At 47.1% G+C, this 24,347-nt stretch overlaps 1 protein-coding gene across 1 annotated transcript in view; it reads right to left on the reverse strand.

Annotated features, from left to right (window-relative positions):
* Nucleotides 1-6,258: 6,258 nt before the first annotated feature.
* Nucleotides 6,259-24,347, reverse strand: part of PPP1R21 (protein phosphatase 1 regulatory subunit 21) — a 68,661-nt gene continuing 50,572 nt past the window's right edge. Inside the window, exons 16-22 of the mRNA XM_083175277.1 lie at nucleotides 22,045-22,137; nucleotides 21,727-21,948; nucleotides 20,888-20,923; nucleotides 19,109-19,225; nucleotides 18,212-18,310; nucleotides 10,181-10,309; nucleotides 6,259-6,920 (exon numbers count right to left, since the gene is read on the reverse strand). Of these exons, the coding sequence (XP_083031403.1) occupies nucleotides 6,891-6,920; nucleotides 10,181-10,309; nucleotides 18,212-18,310; nucleotides 19,109-19,225; nucleotides 20,888-20,923; nucleotides 21,727-21,948; nucleotides 22,045-22,137 (726 nt within the window). The 3' untranslated portion in view covers nucleotides 6,259-6,890. The remainder of the gene's footprint in view (nucleotides 6,921-10,180; nucleotides 10,310-18,211; nucleotides 18,311-19,108; nucleotides 19,226-20,887; nucleotides 20,924-21,726; nucleotides 21,949-22,044; nucleotides 22,138-24,347) is intronic.

Genomic DNA, 24,347 nt, shown 5'->3' on the forward strand with positions numbered 1-24,347 from the left:
ACCCAGCTTGTGACATGGCAGGTGGCAGCTGATTGGCTGGCTGTTTATCACTCTCCATTTTATCACTTTTTAAGCATAGTGCATCTGGCCCAATTCCATGCCAGTTTTCTTCGTAGCTTGCTTGTGGCCAACAGAAGATCCAGGCCACCACGGCCAGTGTCCTCTTAGCACAGAGGCTCAATTCTGTGCCCGGATAGCAGGAAACGTCTTTGCAATGTTATATCCTCAGATTAGTGCTTTGCTGCATCCTGTCTCATGCTTGCCAGGAGTGTTCTTTGATCTAGACGAGGGTAAATATTTAGGTCAGAAGATACTGTATTATTCATGATCAAGAAATAGCTTCCAGAAGGATTTTCTCTGCGCCATTTTCCTAGACTGTCACTGAGCTGGATAGACAGATTCGCCAAGGCCAGATTGACCACGTGACGGTCATCCCGGGGCCCCCCACACCGGCACTGCTGCGGCGGTTGCGGGCGGGTGGCAGGCAGCGGCTCCGCTATAATAGCAGTGATGGGCCATGCCGGTGTGTAACAGCACAACTTCAGCGCTGGAATACAAAAAGGTATTAACAGTTGTTGGCGTCAACATAAAGATTTCCCTGCCGTGGATCGGTTTAAAAAAAGAGCCAATTGTAAGACGTGCCCTGTCCACATTGCCGCATACCGCAGTTCAAGCAGATTAAGTTGCAAAACCGTCCCGGATTCATTAATTTTCCAATTTCCGACGTTTGAAAGCAATGTTTTTAGATTTCTCCAGCTTAACAAACAATGCAGCTAGGAGAATGATTCCCTTTAAATGATCCACACACCAATTATATAAATGATTTATGAGCAGGGGCTGTAAGCAGATAAGACTTTTTAATGGAAACATTGGAGTCTCTTTGCGGCATGGAAACAGAACGGTAGGCAACATGGCAGTTGCATTGTCTTGTGATGCCCCCTTCTGGACTCTGTGGTCAAAGAAAGAGCCAAGGATTTACATTACAGTACGAAAGTGCAGATTTTCAAAAGTGGATTTGTTGCCCATAGCAACTAATCAGATTCCACCCAGGAAATTCTTCTATCCCATACCCTGCTGCTTCTTCACACTGTACTAATAATTTTAATGACAGCTGTCGCTTTAGAGTGGCCGGGGGTGGGAGCTGGAGAGCCAATCACAATGTGCATTATATAGCAGGGGCTTGTGATTGGATTTGCTGCTCCACAAAAAGATGAATGGTGAAGGAACATATGACACCAAATTCCTATAAGTCCATGCTCCCCGATTTGCCATACTCTTCCCAAATCATGGAGCAGCGGTATGACCAGTGTGGTTTGGTGCGGCACTTTTAAAGTAAACACTGAAGAGCTATTGACAGGGTTTCATGTTGTAGATGTCCAAGTCCACCATGCTCTCCCCATTCTACAAGCTGTCACATACCTCATCAAAACCATCTTGAACTTCTTCACCTGTATGTTCTGGGGTTTTAAATTGAGAACTGGTCTGAAGGTTGTCTGGCTTCTATGCACCAGACAGGGATTATAATAAAACCCCAAAGCCTCTCTGGTGTATTGGAATGGAATCACAACTTCTGAAGCGACCAAGGTCTGAACAGCCCCATTTAAAGCCAAATTCTTTGGTAAGCGAATAAACCTGTGGTCTTTGTCCCCTCGTTCAGATTCCCATCTGGGTCTGCCGGCCTTTAGGTCCTCCTCCAGGTGACAAAGACCTACACTGGACTGCCTTGTTGACCCAAGCTGAAAGCCAGGATGGATCTAAGTGAGACTCGTGCTACAATAAAGACAGACCGGAGTGGATGCATCATTCCATCAGTGTTATCACTTAGGTTTAACAGCATTGGGGATAGGAATGGTGGGGGGTGGTCTCGGACAGGCCTTCAGTAGATTTATTGTGGGAGGAAACGTACGTTTTTCATTTTGTCCCACCTAACTAAACATATTTGCAGATTAAGTACTAGACCTCATTCAGCAGGAAAATGGTCAAAAATTGTGGAGGAACAAGTCCTTGACTTGGCCTCCAAATTACGCAGATCTCAACTGTGGGATGTGCTATAAAAACCAGTCTGAGCCATGGAGGCTCCAACGTGCACATATATACAGGATATATGGGTTCTGATACCAGATACCACAGATCACATTTAGAGGTCTTGTAGAGTCCATGACACGATGGGTCACAGCTGTGTTTTGATGATACAAGAAGGACATACACAATATTAGGCAGGTGGTTTTTAATGTTATGAGTGTATGCAGTTCTGTAGAGAATATTTTCATGGTGAAGACAAGAGTAGCGGTGTCTGAAAGGCTGAACCATCAGATGAGCATCTTCCATTGCTGGTGACCATGTTCTGTTGGACTATAAAGGGATTTTTGTAAGAACTTACCGTTCGAATCCCTTTCTCTGATATGGTCCTGGTGACACAGCTCAACACTGGGATGTAGGAGGGTCCGAAGGAGCCAGGCACCTATCCTAAAGCTTTAGAGGGTAGGCTCCTCCCCTACTGCATCCCTGGACTCTTCAGTTCAATCTTTCAAAGCCACTGGAATACATTAACTCAGTACAAACGCCTGCACATATTATATGCACATTTTATAACAGAAACTGTTAACTTTTAACCATTTTAACATGAACATCATGAAACTTCTGGCATACTTACTGAGCGTAAGGGAGGGATCGCTGTGTCACCAGGACCATATCAGAGAAAGGGATTCGAACGGTAAGTTCTTACAAAAATCCCTTTTTCTCTTTCAATGGTCCTGGTGACACAGCTCAACACTGGGACGTTCCAGAGCCGGTCCTTTGGGAGGGTACGCTCAGGTCTGCAGCTCTCAGCACTGCTCGCCCGAATGATGCGTCCTCCGACGCGAACTCATGGAATCTATAGAATTTGGCAAATGTGTGAACAGATGACCAAGTAGCAGCTCTGCAAACCTGCTCAGCTGTGGCCCCATGTCGAACCGCCCAAGAGGTGGCAACTGACCTGGTGGTATGCGCATTAATTCTGGCCGGTACAGGCCTACCCACCTTGGTGTATGCAAATGCTATCACAGATCGCAACCACCTAGCAATAGTCTGCTTAGAAGCAGGCCAACCAATTTTGTGTACGTCATACAGTACCAATAATGTGTCAGTCTTTCTGACACTCTTCACTCTGTCCACATATATGCGTAAGGCACGCACCACATCCAAAGTCTTCAACTTGTCCCTTTTCTTAGAACCCTCTGGGGGTTGAAACACAGGTAGAACTATCTCCTGATTTAAATGGAAGGCAGAGACTACCTTCGGTAAAAATTGAGGCACTGTTCTCAGAACAGCCCTGTCATCATGAAAAATTAAGAAGGGAGATTTGCATGACAAGGCTCCCAACTCTGACACTCTTTTAGCAGATGCTACTGCTAACAAAAACACTAGCTTCCACGTGAGAAACTTAAAGTCCGCCAACCTTAAAGGTTCAAAAGGTGCCTTCTGAAGGCAATCCAAAACCAGTGACAGGTCCCAAGGCGCTACTGGTTGCTTGTAAGGGGGTTTCAATCTTGATACCCCTTGTAAAAAGGTTTGAATCTCTGGCAAAATGGCTATCCTTTTTTGGAAATAGATGGACAAGGCCGAAATCTGCACCTTCAATGATTGAAGGCTTAGGCCTGATGAAAACCCATCTTGTAAGAATTCCAACATTCTTGATAACTTGAAGTGAGATGTGTGAGCCTTTCGCCTCTCACACCATCTGATGTACGTCTTCCAGACCCTATAATAATTTGCCGAGGATACAGCCTTCCTGGCTTTTATCATAGTCTGTACTACTGCCTCAGAAAATCCTTTTCTTTTCAAAATGGCGGCTTCAATAGCCAGGCCGTCAAAATCAATCGATCTGAATCCAGGTGATTGAATGGGCCTTGTCTTAACAGATCTGGTCTCGGAGGCAGACGCCACGAGTCCACATACAACCTCTGAAGCCTCGAGTACCAGGACCTCCTTGGCCAATCTGGGGCCACAAGGATCACCGGAACCTTCTGGTCCTGTATTCTTTTCAAAAGTCTCGCTAACATTGGCACTGGAGAAATGCATAAAGAAGATCTCCCTGCCATTGAGTAGTCATGGCATCCACTGCCTCCGCCAGTGGATCTCTCATTCTGGAATAGAACCTGGGCACCTGATGATTGAACCTGGATGCCATCAGGTCCACATCTGGAGTTCCCCACTTCAAAGTGATCTGTTGAAACACCTGAGGGTGTAGGCTCCATTCCCCTTCCTTGAGCTCCTCCCTGCTCAGGAAGTCGGCTTCTATATTCTCTACTCCTGGAATGAATATAGCCGATACAGCTGGAACATTCTGTTCCGCCCATAGGAAGATTCTGGTTACCTCCCACATGGCCAATTTGCTGCGTGTACCTCCCTGGTGATTCAGATACGCCACAGCTGTGGCATTGTCTGTCTGAATCCTCAAAGGGAGGTTCCGTAACCTGTCTCCCGCCAAGGAAATCACTTTCCAGACGGCTCTCAGCTCCAAGATGTTTATTGGCAATACAGACTCCTCTGGCGTCCACAGACCCTGTAGCCTGAGATCCCGGACTACTGCCCCCCAGCCCCTTAGGCTGGCGTCGGTAGTTACTACCAACCAGTTCCAGGTCTGTAATGATCGGCCCCACTGAAGGGAATCCACTTCTGTCCACCATTTCAAGGAGTCTCGAGTGTCCGAAGACAGCACTATCATCTCCGACTTCATGGTCAGAGTGCTCCCTGACCATGCTGACAATATGTTCCATTGGAACACCCGAGAATGGAACCTGGCATAATGAAGCCACCATTTTCCCCAGAAGCTTGAGACACCTCCACACTGAGATGCTCCGAGCCCCGAGAATCTCCTGGACCAGGGTGACCAGATCCCTGGCCTTTTCCTCCTGAAGAGTCCAGGGATGCAGTAGGGGAGGAGCCTACCCTCTAAAGCTTTAGGATAGGTGCCTGGCTCCTTCGGACCCTCCTACATCCCAGTGTTGAGCTGTGTCACCAGGACCATTGAAAGAGAAATGGGGTGCATTTGCTAAAGCTTCTAAAAGTGATGATATTGCTCATAGTAACCACATAGGAAATCACATTCTAGCTATCATTTCCCTATTGCATCCCAGAAAATGAAAGATAGAATCTGATTGGTAGCTATAAGCAACATCCCAACTTTTCACTTTTAGAATGATTTTTTTTTACCCCTTTGATGCTTATTTTACCTTGCCCGAGGAATAGCCACAGTTGTTCGTATTGGAATCTTTTTACTACACAGATACGCTTGCCGATCCCCGCCGAAATCGATCTTGGCGGCGGCAGGGTGCAGGCATCGGCAAGTGCATACACCCCTTGCCGATGCTGGAGTGTTGTCAGCGATATCAGGGGGCATGCTTCAGCATGGCCATCATTAACAAGGACCTCCCTGGTCAGGACACGCAGGACAAGGGAGGAGGTCGATAATGTTTTTGCGGGAGCGCACAACGTTAATGTTATTCAATGTACACATTAGGCGCTATAGTAAAAGATATCGCTTAGAAGGGCCCTGTGTGGGGCCTTAGATACACAAGTACCGCAATCCCCCAATGAGCAGTGGGTCTAGTTCAGCAAGGATTGCTAATCTGCAGTTCACTGAGAGCAGACAGAAAAATGCCCCGTACAAATCTGATAATCGCTATCCAGCCACAAATCCATATGTAATTCCCAAACCATCCAAAAATGTTTGCATTCTGTACAATTGTAAGTAGGTCTCAGGCTTCCACCAATCTGCGATTGAGACAGGCTGGAAGTGGTCAGTGTTTAGGTCACAGACCCACCCACCCTGAAAACGTCTAGGCATCCCGTCACGGTTTCTGAAACTCACAAAAAATGTCAGGTTCCCCCCAAACACCGGCTTCCTGTCAGTCAAACTGCGAGGGGATTGAGTTTGCAAACCATACGCATGCACGTACATGCGTGATCCGTACAGAATGCATGTTCAGCCATTAGATAATTGCTTGGTTTGAAAATTCGATGATTAGCGATTCATGCGAAATTAGACCCGGTGTATATTAAAAATGGAGTTTTGCAAATTCATGCAGCTTACAGTGGATGCTCGTTGCGGCTCAATCGCAAAGACATTGCTAGGTTATTTGTATCACCCAGACCCACAGTTTTTGAGGACTCATCTGCGCAGTATTTGTTTCTTTTTGGGTAAGTATCTACAGAAAAATTGTATAATCTTTCTTTTAAAAAAAAATAAAAAAAAAACAGTTTTCAATCGATAGCTAATTTTGTAAGAATTTATTGATAAACTTCATGTAATCATTTTTTTCCCTATTTTTTATCTTTACCACAGACATTAAGGTTGACCAATTGGAGGCATTGTTCATTTGCAAGTAAACAGACCTTTAATGGAAAGGAACTCTCCCTTTTACACCTCTTCTATGAGGTCACAGAAGCCAGACACAATTTATACAATTTTCTTACAAAAAAACAAAAACAAAAAAATGACGACAGACATTAAATGTGTTTTTTATAAACGAAGCCTGAAAAATACCCCAACAAAAAAAAACAACTTTAAAGCTATAGTGTAACGAAATTAAAATCTGTTTTGTTTTTTTCCGGTTTGTTAAAAAAAAAAAAAAAGTGCAATGTAAAAACTTTCAAAGGAGGTAAAACGATGGAGTGAGGATGAGTTTTCAGAGATTATGTTCCGAATTTCCAATCAGGTCACAGGTATTTTAAAGGAGCGAGGAGACTGATGCGTTTCAGGTTGGCTGGCCCCTCTTTGTGGAGAAAGGGGTTTGGTTCACATATATCATAGGGATAGGCTGACAGCAGACATCTTCCTCTTACAAACTCCACTCCGCAGGTGTGTAAAGCAGCAACGTTGTGTGCACCAACCAGACTGGCGTCCACTACCGGCTCTTGTTCTTCTTAGAATTTCCCTGCAGTGACAAGGAAACGAGAAATTGCGAATTACACTATGGATTGTGGGCGAATGCCGGTACTTTGCTAAACACGGCAAAAGGAGAAGCATTTGATGCAGTTAGTGGTTTCTAAGAGCAAGGCTAAGCTACTACGTAATGAGGAGTACATCGTAATAAAAGGGATCCAGGGATTGGCCCCCCTAATGCTCTAGTACATAACAGGACACTTTCCAGAAAAAAAAAAGCGGGACACATGGCACTATGGCCCTTATTCTGGTTGGTGCGGATATGTCCGCGTGCGTTCGTTTCGCCGATGTTTTGTGTCTGCGCATGTGCAGAGGCATATCTGCGCATGTGCGAAAGGGACATATGTACAAATTCCGCATGAATTGTTTACACTACGAACAGGGGGAGGAGAGGGGCGTGAAGGGCTGTTTCGCCTCATTAACATATGCATACGCCCCGCGTTTCATGGGCGTTCCCATGAAAACGCTGGGCGTACGTATGGTAATGCGGCCGTGACGCACGTGTAGGGGGCGGACATATGACATTGCCGGATGTCAGCTGCCCGCCCAGATCCCTGCTTGTGCACGAAATGCCCGTGTGGTCTGAGGTTGCGGGAGCTGCCTGACCGCTCAGTCCTGCATTCGATGGTCTGCGACCATCGAATGATGGGGGAGGTTCCCTGAGATGGAGGAGGTGTATATATGAGAAATCCACTCGTGCTCCGTACAGAAGGCGGGGTTTAGGACGCACCGTCCTGGCCGCATATTCGGCTCCGGCCGCACAGACTAGAATAAGGCCCTATGTTATTGAACATAGTGCCACAAGCCACAGAGGATTCAAAGCTGTACTGATGAATGGTTTCCATAACTATACTGTAGTTCTTGCTGGATGTGTTAATCCCCCTATACCACCTTCCCTACTCCCCATCTTGCTGCCTGTCTCCCACTCACTCTACAAGCAGGGGTGGCCAAACTGGTCCCCAAGATCTACCAATTGTCCATGTTTTCCTAAATCACCTAGCTGGTGCACAGCTGTAGTCATTACTAACTGTCATATTTCCCAGGTCACCTAGATGGTGCACAGGTGTAGTCATTACTAACTGCCACATTCCCCATACTCCCTAGCTGGTGCACAGCTGTAGTCATTACTAACTGTCACATTCCCCAGACCACCTAGCTGGTGCACAGCTGTAGTCATTACTAACAGTCACATTCCCCAGATCACCTAGCTGGTGCAGAGCTGTAGTCATTACTAACTGTCACATTTCCCAGACCACCTAGCTGGTGCACAGCTGTAGTCATTACTAATTGTCACATTCCCCAGATCACCTAGCTGGTGCACAGCTGTAGTCATTACTAACAGTCACATTCCCCAGATCACCTAGCTGGTGCACAGCTGTAGTCATTACTAACTGTCACATTTCCCAGACCACCTAGCTGGTGCACAGCTGTAGTCATTACTAATTGTCACATTCCCCAGATCACCTAGCTGGTGCACAGCTGTAGTCATTACTAACTGTCACATTCCCCAGACCACCTACTAATTACTGCACCACCTAGTAATTACTGCACCTGTGACATTACTGTCACATTTCCCAGATCACCTAGCTGGTGCACAGGTGTAGTAATTACTAACGGTCACATTTCCCAGATCACCTAGCTGGTGCACAGGTGTAGTCATTACTAATTGTCACATTCCCCAGATCACCTAGTAATTAATGCACCTGTGATATTACTGTCACAGGTGTAGTCATTACTGTCACAATTCCCAGATCACCTAGCTGGTGCACAGGTGTAGTAATTACTAACTGTCACGTTTCCCAGACCACTTAGCTGGTGCACAGGTGCAGTCATTACTAACTGTCCCATTTCCCAGACTCCCTAGCTGGTGCACAGGTGTAGTAATTACTAACTGTCACATTTCCAAGATCACCTAGCTGGTGCACAGCTGTAGTCATTACTAACTGTCACATTTCCCAGACCACCTAGCTGGTGCACAGGTGCAGTCATTACTAACTGTCCCATATTAAAACCTGCTGTATTCATTCCTACTATAGATCCACAGGCTCCTGGGACACCTGTTCCTGTTGGTAGATCTTGAGGACAGGTTTGGCCACCACGCTACACTGACTAATCTGGCAGGCCACATACTCAGTCCTCCAGGGAGACTAACAGTCCCAGTTATAAGGCTTTTTATGCTTAAGGACAGGAGAGTTAGCACCTCTGTCAGTTTGATTATACTATCAGTGCTTAAACACGGAAATCCTTAAGATCTGGACTGTTATGGCGCCTTGAGGACAGATTTCTTGCCAAGTGCTGCATAATGCCCACTCACATAGACACTTTGTATGGGAACACCCATAATAGAGAGTCAATGTATGTGGAATTCCTGTCACTAGGAGTACCGGCAGTCAGGATTCCGATGTCTGTATACCAACCGTCATGCTGCTATTCCGCACCCCGTCTGGCTACAGTGTATTAAAAATGTAAGCAAATCTGTATGTACTGTATCCTCCACAGAGTGTACTAGATACTGGTGTATCTGAAAACATCTGGAAGAGTGGCCTCCATCTCCTGCCCTAAGTGAGGACTTCTGGCATTTACAAAGTTTTAGGTTACTAAACATTTTATACTGGTTAAATATTGTATTGTAGGACTCGGATGGCCCAGCAGGTCCCCCCTTTTTAGCTCCTCGATTGGTCTGGTCAATGCTACAGTGTCCCATGAGCGGGTCATGTATAACAAGAAGAAATGCCTTTTAAAAAGACTGTGGTCACCGTGGCAATCCACAAGACACACCCCTCTGCTGGCGGAAACTCCTATTGTTGTCCTGGGCGTGTTCCACCTTGCTGCATCTCCTTATACTATTACCAAACACTGCCTTACATTAGGTGACTACTGGGCGCCTATCCTTTGCATTTCCATAACTTTGCTCCTGATTGGCTACTCCCGTCCCAGAAGTTGTTCTAGGATGTCAAACTTTGTACTTTGCTTTTAATTTGCATTTAAAAAAAACTTTCAATAAAAAATACTAGATTAAGAATAAAAGAAACATAATGAACGGTGTGGGCCATCCCCCACTATTCCACATGCGCACGGATGCGGTTCTGTGTTCCTGCAGGATGCAGATCATGTGTGCATAATTCATGAGCCCCTACGGGAGGACCGTGCAGCAATTTCCTGCCGATAGCCCTCAGTGCGAACCTAATATCCTGTCTGGAGGTCAAGTCGGAGCCTTCTTCATACATACCGGAAATAAACCCCCTCGCTCACCTTACTGGCCATCTTTAAAGTGTCTATCTCTTCCCGCTGCTTGGATAAGGTCTCATTCATTACACACAGGTGATCGCTCATCATGCTCAGCTGGTCTTCATAACTCCGCTTTGTTGTAATTAATTCATCCTAGAGCGAGAATCAAATCAAATCCAAATTTAAAATATTAAAGTGACACGGCAGTAACTATGGTACGGTTCTGCTATGAATTGTACTGGTGATTTAGGAAACTCCAAAAAAGGTGTCCATACACTAGCGGTTTATTGGAGCAATCAACCGATCCCCTGGCAGTAACACCAAGGGATCGGGGATATTAAACGTCCAAAAATCCAGCAGAAATTGTGGAATCTCAACTTGGACATGCTCAATATCCCCGATCCCTGAAAGACTGCCAATCAGTGGTCCGGTAGCTGGACCGGCAGGTTGGAAGATCAGCACACTGGTGTATGGGCCCCGTTTACACTGTAATTTGGGGATTTAATTACTGTATACTTACATAATACATATTATGCTCATCATCTATATATATGTCTAGTGTCTGATTGTGTGTCTCCGAAACACTGCCATCTGTTGGCAGCGAGTGAAACTACATCTCTTTCTCCCTCACACATGCACAAACACAGAGGCAATCACAAGGTAGAAGACTAGCTTTCGAAGCATTTGCATCAAGCGGGCTTACTAGTGTAGAATATAAGCATATAGGTAAAGGATACCTGGAATTAGGGACGGCTGTTGACCATCGGTGGCTAACAATCACTGATGGTAGAGATCCGATGGTTCTGCCCCCACCACTGACAGGGAATGCTGCAATAAATCCCACCCCCCACGCCACGCCTCTTCCCTAGCTGGCCACTACTGGCCTGATCTGCAAACAGCGCTGGCCGCCAAGGGTGTAAATAAGGGATATTCAATATGCGTCCTACCAGCTGCTGTGAAACTACACATCCCAGCATGCCCTGTCACAGCTTTAGCAATCCCCTGTAGCAAAACGGTGACAGGGAATGCTGGGATGTGTAGTTTCACAGAAGCAGTTTCCTCAATAGTTAACCATTACATGGCCATTCCTATCTGGAATGATTTATGTAATATAGCGACATAGGTTATCTAAATGTAAGTTCGTATATTCTTGGTTTCTCTGAGAACTTGTTTTCTAATTGCTCTGTTATAAATAGAGAGCCCCTACCGCCTAGAAGACAGCCCCTACCGTCTGGAAGACGGCCCCTACCGCCTGGAAGACAGGCCTTCTGTTGTTAAGTGCGGGTAATTCAGGGCTGCTTGCTAAAAATAAACAAATCAAAATCCTCTCTGTATGGCTGGGACAATTAGGATGCCATTCATCCTGTCCTGTATGCAGACTGCAGCCATTACTGCCCTCTGCTGGCCACACGATAGAAGAGCTGCTGTGGAGTAAGGGACGGTGGTAACGCAGCGCTGGTGGGCTATGGTATAACTCACCGACAGTCATTTGGGAATCCCGACTTTCAGGAGCCGACAGGGGGGGGAGCATTCAAGGCCCTATTCTGTTGGAAAAAGACGACTGTCAAAATCCCGACTGTCGGTGAGTCATCCAGCACCTGTGCTGATTAGCTGGTATTTTAACTGTCAGTTTAAAAAAAAAAAAAACCAACCTGTAACATTGCCGTTAGAAGCTGGTGCTTAAGCTCTGTCCAAATCTTAGTATATAGACTCCCGTATGTACTAAGCCCAGGAGAGAGATAAAGAGGACGAAGATAAAGCGCCAATCAACCCGCTCCCAACTGCCATTGTTCAAACGAAGGGGCCGATTAAATATGCACCGGAGCAAGATAAAGTACCAGCCAAATGGCTCCAAGCTGCCAGTTACAGGCTATGCTTGGAGTCGGTTGGGACTTTCTCTCTCAGGATTAGTATATATAGTCCTCCAAGCCTACAACAAGGAGCGGTTTGGTCGGTACTTTATCTCTGTCCACATTATCTCTCTCCGAGGCTTAGTAGGGATATGGATCGTTAGGTCGACCACTATTGGTTGACACATGAAAAAGGTTGACATGCATTAGGTCAACAGGGTTAAAAGGTCGGCAGTAGCAAACCGTTGACATGAGGTTTTTGATGTCTATGTTGACCGTATAAGTGGACCGCGTCCCCTCACATGGCTCGTCTGTCGACCTTTTGACCATTGACATACTGCATGTCAACCTACAACCTGTGTACCAATAGTGACTGACCTAGACAGTCAACCCAATGACCGCATGCCGGCTTAGTACATAAACACCATGCTCTGGAGTAGATGTATGAAGCAGTGATAAGGGAGGAGAAGTGATAAAGTTCCTGGTAATCTGGGGTAGATGTATGAAGCAGTGATATAGGAGGAGAAGTGATAAAGTGCCTGGTACACCGGCCAATCAGCTCCTGACTGTCCCTTTTTAAACCCAGCCAGTAACTTAACAGTCAGGAGCTGATTGGCCGGTGATAAGGGAGAAGTGATAAAGTTCCTGGTACTCTGGGTTAAATGTATGAAGCAGTGATCAGGGAGAAGTGATAAAGTGCCTGGTACCTTATCACTGCTTCATACATCTACCTCTCAGTTTCTATGCACTAAAACAGAACATGAACATTGGAGAAATAATAGGAAATGCGCCTTAAATTCTCCTTTAGCGTTCGGCGTGTGGTTATTAGAATGTGCCGGCATCTCTCTGACAGCGCGCACAAATGGCAGACTACATTATTCATGTGCCAAACACGAGACTGGAGCTGATGGCAATCTGTATTCTCCAACATAAAGGTCATCAAGGAATAAAGAAAGCAGGGAACGCGAGCAGATAAGACGGCGGGAGAATGGGACGAGACACTAATACAGAGGGAAAATGAAACGCTATTTAGAAGGCATTTCTGTAAAGCGATGGGGTCTGATGTGAGAACCGAGAACATCTAATATTCTTTACTACATGGCGGCCGAATTAGCATGAGATCAAAAACATCTGTCTACAAAGAACTTATCTGGCACAGAGGAAAGTATCATTACAGCACACAGGGGTAAGAGGCCATTGTTCAGACGGAAATACACACACAAAAAAAAATACACTTTATTTTTTCCATGTCCCATATTTAAACTTTTACCACTCTCCTTAATTTCATTTTAAGGATTCATTTTATTGACAGCTATAAACAGCGCCAACTTATCACACAGCACCTTATACCCCTTTTACACCGCCGCAAAACCCTGGGTCTTCAGAGGGTCAAAGGCGGTGTAAATGGGACACGCCGTGTCCCTTTACACAGGACTTCTATCCAGGTCATCCGACCCGGCTCCCATTTACATTAATGGGGGACGTGCAACCTGCGGACTGCAGCACCCGCAGGTTGGACAGGGGGGGTACAGACAGCCTGAGCTGCGGTCTGCCATACTCTGCAGACAACAGCAGTGGCAGCGGAGGAGGTGAATGGATGCCTGTGTACGGCATCCATTCACCTCCCGGACGACGGCTGGGGGGGGGGGGGGGGGGGTGCACGGGGGCAGCCCAGCGGCTTACCTTGGTGCTGGGCTGCCCCAGAATGGTGATCGGTGTTTCTGGCGGGGATCACCGCGGTCCCGGCGCTTCAAGATGATTTCATCTCCAAGTGCCGCCTTCGTCTACACTGCGGGTGGGCACCGCAGTGTAAACAGTGTAAATCCCAGCTCCGACCCGGCTTGGATCCTTCTTCCAAATGCCGGGTCGGATCCGGGATTTTTGGTGTAAAAGGGGTATTACATATATTCATTTGTTTTAGCGGTTGTTGACCGTTTGGTGTTTTATGAAGCACTGATGAGGGAGGAGGAGGAGTGGCCCATTGCAACCAATCAGCTGCTCTGTATCATTTTATATTATCCAAATGATAGATGTTACTTCAGTTCTGATTGGTTGCCATGGGCCACTTCTCCTCTGACTCACTTCTCCGTTAACACTGCTTCATACATCTACCCCAAAGTACCAACCAATCAGCTAATAACTACCATGTTACAGGCTGTGGTTGAAACATGACAAAAGCTGATTGGTTGGTAGTTTCTCTCCACTTTAACGACTCACTTAGTACATCTGCCCCTTAGTCCTTTATTAAAGCTCACTCTCTATTCAGAGGTGCGCACAAAAACTAGGGCCGGATTTTACCAAAATCATGTTATAGCGAAACCAGCCAATGTAGTTGCCGGGAAGTGGTGCTACACATATTGGGGGAGGTCGCAGTACGGGTGAGGCGCATGGAGCCTCGCATTGAGGCGGAAATCATATACATAAGTGCAGGGGAGGCTCCAGAGATTGGGCTGCAGCCTCCAGTCCTGTTGAAGAAAGTTCGCTATATAAAGAAAATTTACCGTTCAAAATGACAATAAGGGAGCCACACCCACTTCCACCAACTGCCGTTCCAGCCTGACTCACTGGCAGTTGGTGTTTCTCCCCTATTTGAACTGTGCGGCATCCCCTCCTCTAGATCCGCCACTGCACAACTGTTATATGGCCCTGATCCACGTTTGCTCGGAATAGCGCGATATTGGCCCCTGTTCCGATGTTTGGGGGTCTGCGCATATCCAGAGCCCATCAAGGAACGGCTTTGGCGAAATACATACTTGGGAGGGAGGAGCAAGTGACGGCGCCAGACCATGGGAACGCGTTTTATGGGCGTTCCCACGAGTATGCGAATGGACCAATGCCTGCCGCGGGCGGCCGACGTCACAGGACAAGATCTATATATTCACCAGGTGCTGTTGCGATGACCTAAATTGGTTCTTTACATTAGAGGGGGATGAACCGAGTACAAAGACAAAGTCATGTACTTTAAAATACTAATTATATCTTTAATGTAGTACAAAGGGCTGTATTCAATGCGGCCAGCGAGGCGGTAAAACAAGCCGCCCTCTGCATTTAACCCCCACGCTGGCCGCTCACCCTATTCAACGCTCTGGGGGAATCTTCGTTGTCGGACAGCGAGGATTCCCCCAATCAGCGAGGTTCGTGGCTAATGCAGGGAGCCTCGCTGTTTTGGCGGACGCACACGCCGTTTCCAACTCGATATAAAAGAAACGGCGTGTGCAGGGGGTCAGCTGAATACTGACCGTGCGAGCTCTGACAGCGACCAATCAGCACTGCTCACTGTCAGAGCTCGTAAAAGAGCATTGAATATGGCCCAAAGAATTCTGTTGACAATATAAATGGACATCAGGAACACAATCTCAGGCCTGTAGGTGGAAGGAGATATAACAACGCCCACTCTCAGACTTATGTACTAAGCAGTGGAGAGAGATTAAGTGGACGGAGAAAAAGTATAAACCAATCCAGCTCCTGTTTGAAACAGAACCTGTAACGTGGCAGTTAGGAGCCGATTTGCTGGTAGTTTATCTCTCTCCACCTAAACGGTGACCAAGACTTCGTTCATAGTCTCCAGCGTCTATAGTCAGAAAAGTGTATGGTATTTTGTGTCGGATTGTAGACATGAGTGTGTATACAGAGGAAACACGGAGATTATCACTAGTATACACTCCTATTTACTTAAATAAGTTGGTAACTTTACTAGTTTAACAATTACCTATATCCATTAGTGTAAATCCAAACGCGGGTGAAGTGTACGAGTTGGCAGACTTCACAAATCTGCGCTATGGGACAGCGAGAAAAACTGTGCGAGTCAGAGCGCTCATACAGTGGGGCTATTGCCGAAATAACTTGTGGGGGCCAGAACATAGCCTGCAATCGGATCGACCCTGTTGTGTTCTAATTATTGATTCTCCAAGTAACCAAATTTGTTCTCACAAAGGACCAGGGACCCGACAGCCACAAGCTACAGTGCACCAACGTAGGGCTACATCGTCACAGGGGACATAGAGATGAACACCGCGGTTACTACAGCCCTACCGAACTGCAAATGAGGGGGCAGATGTATTAACCCTTTGAGTGCATTTGTCAAAATAGGTGTGAAAATTGGCAAGGAAACATTTTTACTTATCATAATGACCTGTAATGTTACCTTATATAGGAAATATAGTCTTTTCTTTTTTTCAACAGAACATTTTATTTTTTTATTTTTTAAACTTTATATAACAAATGTGAGCGATGCCGGCATTTTTGGCGGATATTTTGAACATCTCTTACACAGGTGTTGGCACTCGAAGGGTTAAGCCTGGTGAAGAGGCTGATCAAAGTAGAAGGTGATAACGCACCAGCCAATCAGCCGTGTTTGAAAAATGACAGCAAGGAGATGATTGGCTGCTGCGTCATCACCTTCCACTTTCTCTCGTCTTCAGGCTTTATACCATCTGCCCCTGAGTTTCTATAAAATCAAATTAAAAAGTTATAAACATAAATTAATCTGTAAAACTGCCCATTGTTTTGGGCCTGATAACTAGACAGCAGCGTCCCCTTACTGATGCATCAACTCACCAGGACAACCTTACCTAGAACGTAGAAGAATATAGTCTGTGTATAATCACCTGCAGGGACTGAGAAGTAATTGTTGGCTAAACCTTACTCCCCCCTCCCCCCCCCCTTCTTGGGAGGGAAGACGTCCTATATGTTATCTTCAGAGTATCCCAGCCAGACAATGCCAGAAGACCACGTCCATCCTCAGTGAACTATGACTAACATGCCTAGAAATGGAATGTGTCTCCCGCTGTGTGGACACCTAACCCTGTGTCTGTAACTGCATGGTGCTGAAGGCCGGGTATGGGTTCTGCTGCTGAGAAACCGATGCAGCAAAATGATTCAATCAGAATTCACTTATGCTCTTTGCTGAAGTATTCGCTCTTAGCGGAGTAACGATGCGACGGGAACACTGCTTCACCGACGGATAAGTAATCAATTGTATTCTCTCCGCCAAAATAATGACATTGTGCTGGATGTGCTAGAACGGCGGCAGATCCTACACGTCCCTTTCATGCACTAACTGAACAACGGACTCTACTGCTGGGTGAGAATCCATAACTATAATACCTGTAATGATATGTGGCGCTCGCTAAGATTTATAAGCTCCAGAAAACACTTTTATATGAGATATAAAGACAGAACGCTCACGCAGTGCCCATGTCTGCGTCTTCTGCTCCGCAAGTGCCGCTACAAGTGCACCCCTGGCGTACAGGTGTGCGTCTGAATGTGCGATGCAGAGCCGCCTGCTTTGCGCATCTCCAGATCCTGTAATACGGAGCTTTTAGCCATGCGACTGAGTCTATGGAACGCTCTTCCCCGCACAGTTTGAGAAGCCCCCACTACAAAATCCTTCAAAAACAGATTCAAGACTTTCCTGTTTACTCAAGCATTGCCTTAATTCCCTTAATTATTGTTTATGAAAAGCTTTTCTGTACTTCATTGTTCCTGTACTGTATTACATTCATTGTATCGGTTAAGCGCCTTGAGGCCTATTGGAGAAACAGAGCTATATAAATAAAAGTATTATTATTAATTATTATAACATTTCGGAGACCAAGTTCCCACCCCGCCCCCTGTGCTAGTTCGAAGCCGCGCACCATTGAATGACTCCCCGCTGCAAGCACTGAGGATGTTTAGGACACTCGGCGCTGCGAAGGCCATGGAGAGAAGGAGGGCCCCTGAGGACGTCTGCTCCGCTCCCAATGGCCGGAGAACACCGGCTTTTTCTGGGGCACTCTGAGAAAACGCTGGGTAACAGCCCCCAAACGCCCGTAGGGTCTCAATCATCCTGCGGGCAGCTAGATCAGACCGCTGGCTTTGGCGGCTGCCTTTGGACGGATGTCTCGCACATGCACATCGCGCGTTTGTTCGATAATCGCAGCAAAGGGATATGAATCAGGCCCTTTTATCACTCTGCAAGGCTATCTGCCCGCTTAAATTTAAACTGCCCATTAAATCTAACACACTTGTTTTTTTTTTGAGGAGGCAGAGGAATTAAAAAAACAAACAAATTATATCATCTTGCCTACGATCCTCTGAATATGGGCGTCTTAGGAGAACGAGTCAGAAATATTGCATATGTCGGTGGCTGGCTCATCTCGCCAGAGTCTTATTGTGACAATAAATGGTGGGGGCACCGGCGGCGCTGCCAGCTGCCTGCCCTTACCTGCAATCTGCTGATACTCTGGCGTGCCGATTTGGTTTCTTCTGTTAAGCTCTGATTGGATTTTTCTGCCAAAGTTAGTCTTTTAGCAAAGGCCCGGCACTGAAAATGGAAACACGCATGTTGTAACGATAAGACGGACAGATTGGCAGCAAGGATTTATCTTCCGGTAATCAGAGGTAAAAGGTGGCACAGGATCGTGTCTTGGAGTCAATATGCGCCTCTTACCGGCACGGCACGGGGGCAGCCATTCTGTTTGCTGACCAGTTTTCTAAACGGTGACATCACTGAAGACCGAGGAAGTACAAGAGTGACATCACCATTTCCTTGTTATAAAATTATACCTCAAACATTCCAAAAACACAATTACTTTTTATGCACTTTAAAATGAATTATCTATCCAGATCAGATAGCTGCCAGTTATAATAATGGGCTGGGCTATCAAATTAGATGCCCAAAAAAAAAAAAAAAAAAGATTCAGAACATAGGGCCCAACTCAGACTGGAGCGCTAATGTGAGACAGCACGGTGGACTGCGAGGAGAAAACCACCGCCCAGACAGAAAGAAAAAACGACCCTCGCTAAACTGCGAGAGAATTGTCAAAGGACCGATAATCGTTATCCATATACAATTCCCGAGCAATCAGACTGTGCTGTCTGTGCAACTATGAGTAGTTCTGAGGCCTGTGATGTCATCGCTGACATCACAGACCCTCCTCAAAAACATGTTTTTTTTTTTTTTATTATTAAAAATAGCCAGAAACGTCAGGTTTCCTCCCAGAAATGCCGGTTTCCTGTCAATCAAATTCCAGCTACATTTCATTTACGATGTGCGAATTCTCCAATTAGCAGTCCAGCCTGTATTAGCCCCACAGTTCTGCGTGATAACGCCTGGACTTACCTCCGCGTGGAAATGGACGGTCTTGCTGTCCGCCAGCTGCAGCTGTGTGGTGAGATCTGCGATTCTCGTCATGTAATGATTCTTTATCAGTCCTTCCCTCGAGTCGTAATCTGGAACCTGGCCATGAGAAGAAGGGGATTATTTTTAGAATGACCATTTGGGTCTCAAAGGGCTGATCAACCTCTGAACTGTCAATCATTCTCTGGCTGGTAGCATAGAAGAACATTGCCGGTGCAGCAAGCGGGCGGGTCATGACTGCAGCATATGGAGGACCGAGCCTATGAATACAGAAAGTGGGCAAACGGATGGCAACCCCTGGGTAATCGAGGGATGCCAAGCATATTGAAGGCAATGCCGTCCACGCAGGTGTAACTGGAACATTCGTTAGGTAAGTTATACCCCATCATGGTCAGGGCCATGTCTTATAATACAGGACAGCCGATATCTTCTATAATTACAAGATCACTATTAATGAGGCGCTTTGTGCCTCGGACCTCAGCCGTTGTGTGGGATGAACCAGCCTATCATCCGAGGGACAGCTTTATCATACCTGCAAGGATCGTGCAGGTACAGTATATCGCTTCCCGCCTTCGCCTCTTTACCGAGATGAAGCAGTAGCGTGGAATGTAATAGTATCTTGTTTCCCGTCATGGGGCAGTGACCCCCGACCCCCCCTCCCCCTTCCCCGCCAGCTAGAGCTCACCGCGTATCAGCCTAGTGCTGTATCTCCACTCCCGGCAAACTCCAGCACACACGCATGAGATCTCGCTACTAATGGAGAGATCTCCCTTGTAGTTCGGAGCCGGCAGCCGCCACAGCGCAATCCCTACTGCGGTGATGGGGTGACACCTACAGCTATCGAAATCAATAGCTGCAGTTGTCGGAACGGTCAAAGCTACTGGTCATAGGTATCACAAGCAATATGACGGGTTTCGTGAATATGACGCATTTTAAGGGGAAACAAAGAGACGCATGGCGCTAGTCATGCCGTGGCAATAGGGGCTGCTTCACGTGCAAGGAGGCTACATGTATGTGGACACATCTGCACCTGTTAATAATCTTGCTTAAAGATGATGCTGGTGTAATCGCTAGCAGGGGCTTGATGTGGGTATATGTACACCGTGGCCAGAAACTGAAGGCTGACTGTGGGCTGGAGAAGCGCCCAGGTGCACACAGCCTCACAGGGACAGATGTATGAAGCAGTGATAAGGGAGGAGTGAGCCAGAGGAGGAGTGGCCCATGGCAACCAATCAGCTGCTCTGTATAATTTTATATTATGCAAATGATAGCGGTTACGTCAGTGCTGATTGGTTGCCATGGGCCACTTCTCCTCCCTTATTGCTGCTTCATACATCTGTCCCAGAGTGAGAAGCGAACAGAATATATGGGACACATTAACTAAGAATGGAGTTATATAGAAGACGGGATGTTGCCCGTGTTGATAACATATCCGGCAGTGTCATACAACCATATGCCATAGGAAAACTAGGGTAGGGGACATATTTAATGGTTGCACAATTAGGATGAAGCCGTGCTACTATACATGAAATGCAACTACGTATATGCAGGGCCGGCGCCATCACTAGGCAGCCTTAGGCATTTGCCTCGGGCGCTGGCCACTGGAGGGCGGAAGTTGGAGCAGCTGGAGGGCGGAAGTTGGAGCAGCTGGAGGGCGGAAGTTGGAGCCCCCCCACCCCCTGTGTATATGGGAGAGTCACAGTACACGGGTCCTATTACACATATGGAAACTCTGCCTTATACTGACACACGGTACTATACCTGCAGATGGTCGTTACTCACGGTCAACATGCCAATCTATAAAGATATAAAATATATATATTAGCACAAGATAAAATGACCACACAGAGTACCTGCACAACAGCATACCTCCCAACGGGTGTGGGTCATTTGGTCTACAACTAGGTCGACACCACTAGGTCGACATGCATCAAGGTTGACAGGGTCATTAGGTCGACCTGGGCAAGGTCGACAGTCAAAAGGTCGACATGGGGTTTTTCACTGTTTTTTGACCCGAATGTCAACATGGACACAGTTTGAAGTGCACCGCATCCCCTCGCTGCGCTCTCTACGCCTGTCGGCACATGACGGCTCCAAAAACCCCATGTCGACCGTTTCACTGTCGACCTAATGCTTGTGTCGACCTAATGACCGGTCAACCTAAATCCATGTCAACCTAGACCCATATCGACCTTGACCCATGTCAACCGAATGACCGTATCCCCTCCCAACATGACCCATTCCAGGAGAAACAACCCCACACACCACAGTCCAGGACTCCCTGACAGTAGGTGTGGCTCCGCCCCCACCTCTGCAACTGGCACTGGCAAGGAAATCCAGGAACAGAGCATTATGTCCCTCCTGGAATGGGTCATGTTGGTAGGTAGGAAACAGTCAGGAGATTTAATCGTGTACAAAGCAAGATTTCACCGATGAGCTCAGACAGGGTTTGGACTGGCCGGGGCGCTAGCGCGTGTCTGACAGTTACACGTTATAGACCACTGGTGACAACGGATGTAACAGGAGGCCACTAAACGCAGGGTAGGGCAACCGTGACAATGCCTGGCCAATCACTGAAACAGAATAGGATTACGGCTCACCAAGCTTGTACTGTTTGTTTCGCTGGAATGGTCCTGTGTGTGCAGCAAGGCATTTTCCTGTGGTACGTCCCCTGACTGCCCCTTGTCCGTGTTCTTCAGTACGCCTGCTATCCTCCGTGTCTCTTTCTCATTCTCCAATTTGATCTTGGACAGTTGGGCCTCCAGCATCCAGTGCTCCTTCTCCTGCTCCAGTTTGCTGATCTTCTCCAGGCTGTGCTGCACCTGTTGAGACGAGACTGGTATAAGGGCCAAGCAAGACCTGTTCTCAGATAGGAGCATGGCTGCGCTCCGTCTGTAGACGCGAGGATAGTGACGTACCTGCTGTGCCAGACCTTCCCTGCTCTCTGTGGAACTCAGGAGTACTCTGCGGTTCACCAACGCCTCCTCGTAAGGCACAGAGTATGGGTAGGGCTGTAACGAGACAGAAGCTTCTCAGAGGACAGACCTGTAATCACCCACTACCAGCCACTGACAGTTGTGATAAAGCTAAAATCTAACGTGACCCTTTTATCATAACCCTATAACCCCTCTTGTAGCCATGCATATAGAACAGTCTCTTGGCCTGATTCAGATAAGTAATGACACAATTACGCGATTATCAGCCAACTGCACATATGTCGCGGATTCACTGCGCATATGCCAGGTAGCCAATGAGTTTGTTTGTAGAGGTTTTTTTTCGCAAAGCGGTTCACAGTCGGGACCATCTGGGGGGGGGGGGGGGGGGGGACAGCATGGCGGTAAACTCACAGTTTTCGGTGCTTGGAAATCTACATCTGCAATCTCATACACAGTAAATATGGCGACTGCGTCTCAGTTCCCGCACCCGTCCTACAAGACCATAGAGCTACTCAGATGGGCGATTATCGGGGGTTCTGCGAGCACCGCTGCGTGTTTGTACACAGATGCAGTAAATGTCCCACCACTGCCACCCTGGGCACAGCATGCAGTAAATGTCCCACCACTGCCACCCTGGGCACAGCATGTAATGGTGCCCAAACTTTCTTTTTCTATTATCTAGAACCTTTGCTCAATTTGCTGATGCTCCGGAACCTTTAACAATAAGGAGATTTCTAACAATCCACAGGCGTTACTAGGTCACAATGGTCCGACCCCCGCAGCTCTGGAGTCAAATCAAAGCTTTATCCACGACACCTGAAAGCCACCGAATAGGGAACACCGCTCCGATGACTTATATGGGAATACTTCTAGGCAAAAAATGTGCATCTGCTCTGATGATGTCGGTACATGACTTCTGGGAGCAATCATTGTAAATTAAACATGAACAATCTCCATAGACACCAGCAAAGTCAGGGACTTCCTCAGCATGGCTGCAATAGACACACAAACACACACACACACACACACACACACCAGCTAGACAGACCTGCCACTAAGCACTGCATCAATCATACACTTCTCCACACAGCTGTAAGATTGAGCCATTGAAGTGAAGAAAAGTGGCGCGTTGCAATATATAAGCCCTGTCTAATGGCTGCGAGTGGGAGGCTGCGGGGCAGCCCGCGCAGAGGGCATCTGGACGGAGACAGAATTTCAAGTCGGCAAATTTATTTATGGTCGCGTTAATTGGAAGTATGAGCATAATTAGCCCTCCTAGTACTCTTACTTTACATAATAATACAGACTGTGCCGCGAAGTATACAACAGGGAGGACGGCTGGAAACAATGAAGAGATGAGAAGAAAATGAGCTTAGGGATCAGACAGGACACTCAGGAAAGAGAAGACGGGAGAGGTTGGACAAAGGACACATAAAGAAGATGCACCGATACTTTATATACTTGTCACATCAGCCTATTGTTTGGTTTACCGACCCTCATCCTTACTGTATACTTCCAGCAGAGAAGGCAATGCAGGCGGTTCTGAAAGGAGGACCACTTACGTCTTATAGCTGGGGAAACCATCATGGCGGCATCACAAGCTGTCGGGCTCGTGCTGCCGAGAGCGGCCGGGAAGTGACGAGCTCCCGGCTGCAACTCGCCTCTTCCCGGCCACGCCCCCTTCTCGCTGCCCGGCAGGCGGGACATTGAATCCCGCCTGCATGTTCTCTGTCGAGTTGACCGAGAACGGGACTGGGTCACGGCGGTCGAGCAAGCTCGACTGCCGTGACCCTCATATTGAATACCCCCCAAAGCGTTATTCAGACCTGATTGCATGGTTGAAAAATTCAAAAGGCCGGGGCGATTATTAATGCGTACGACTTATGCGCGAGGCCATCCCGCGATAAAATACTGCTAGTGTTTGTATATTGCTGGCCGTACACAGGTTGATTGACAGAAAACAGGCGCTTGCGGGTGTACCCTGGATGTTTTCTGTGTGTGTCAGGGAAAACACAGGCGTGTCCAGGAGTTTGAGGGGAAGTCATGTGACGTCAGCTCCGCTCCGCTCCGCCCCCCCCACCCTCCCTCCCCCCTCCCTGTTACTTTGGGGCAGATGTATTAAGCCTTAAAAAAGAGAAAAATGCGAGGGTGGTAAAGAGAGTGATAAACATCCAGCCAATCAGCTCATCAGAACGATCATGTTACAGGCTGTATTTGAAAAATGGCAGTTAGGGTCCGAGTGGCAGGACATTTATCGCTCTTGCGTTTATCTACTTTTAAGGCTT

This window comes from Crinia signifera, chromosome 3, assembly GCF_055691185.1.
Source record: "Crinia signifera chromosome 3, ASM5569118v1, whole genome shotgun sequence".
Lineage (NCBI taxonomy): Eukaryota > Metazoa > Chordata > Amphibia > Anura > Myobatrachidae > Crinia > Crinia signifera.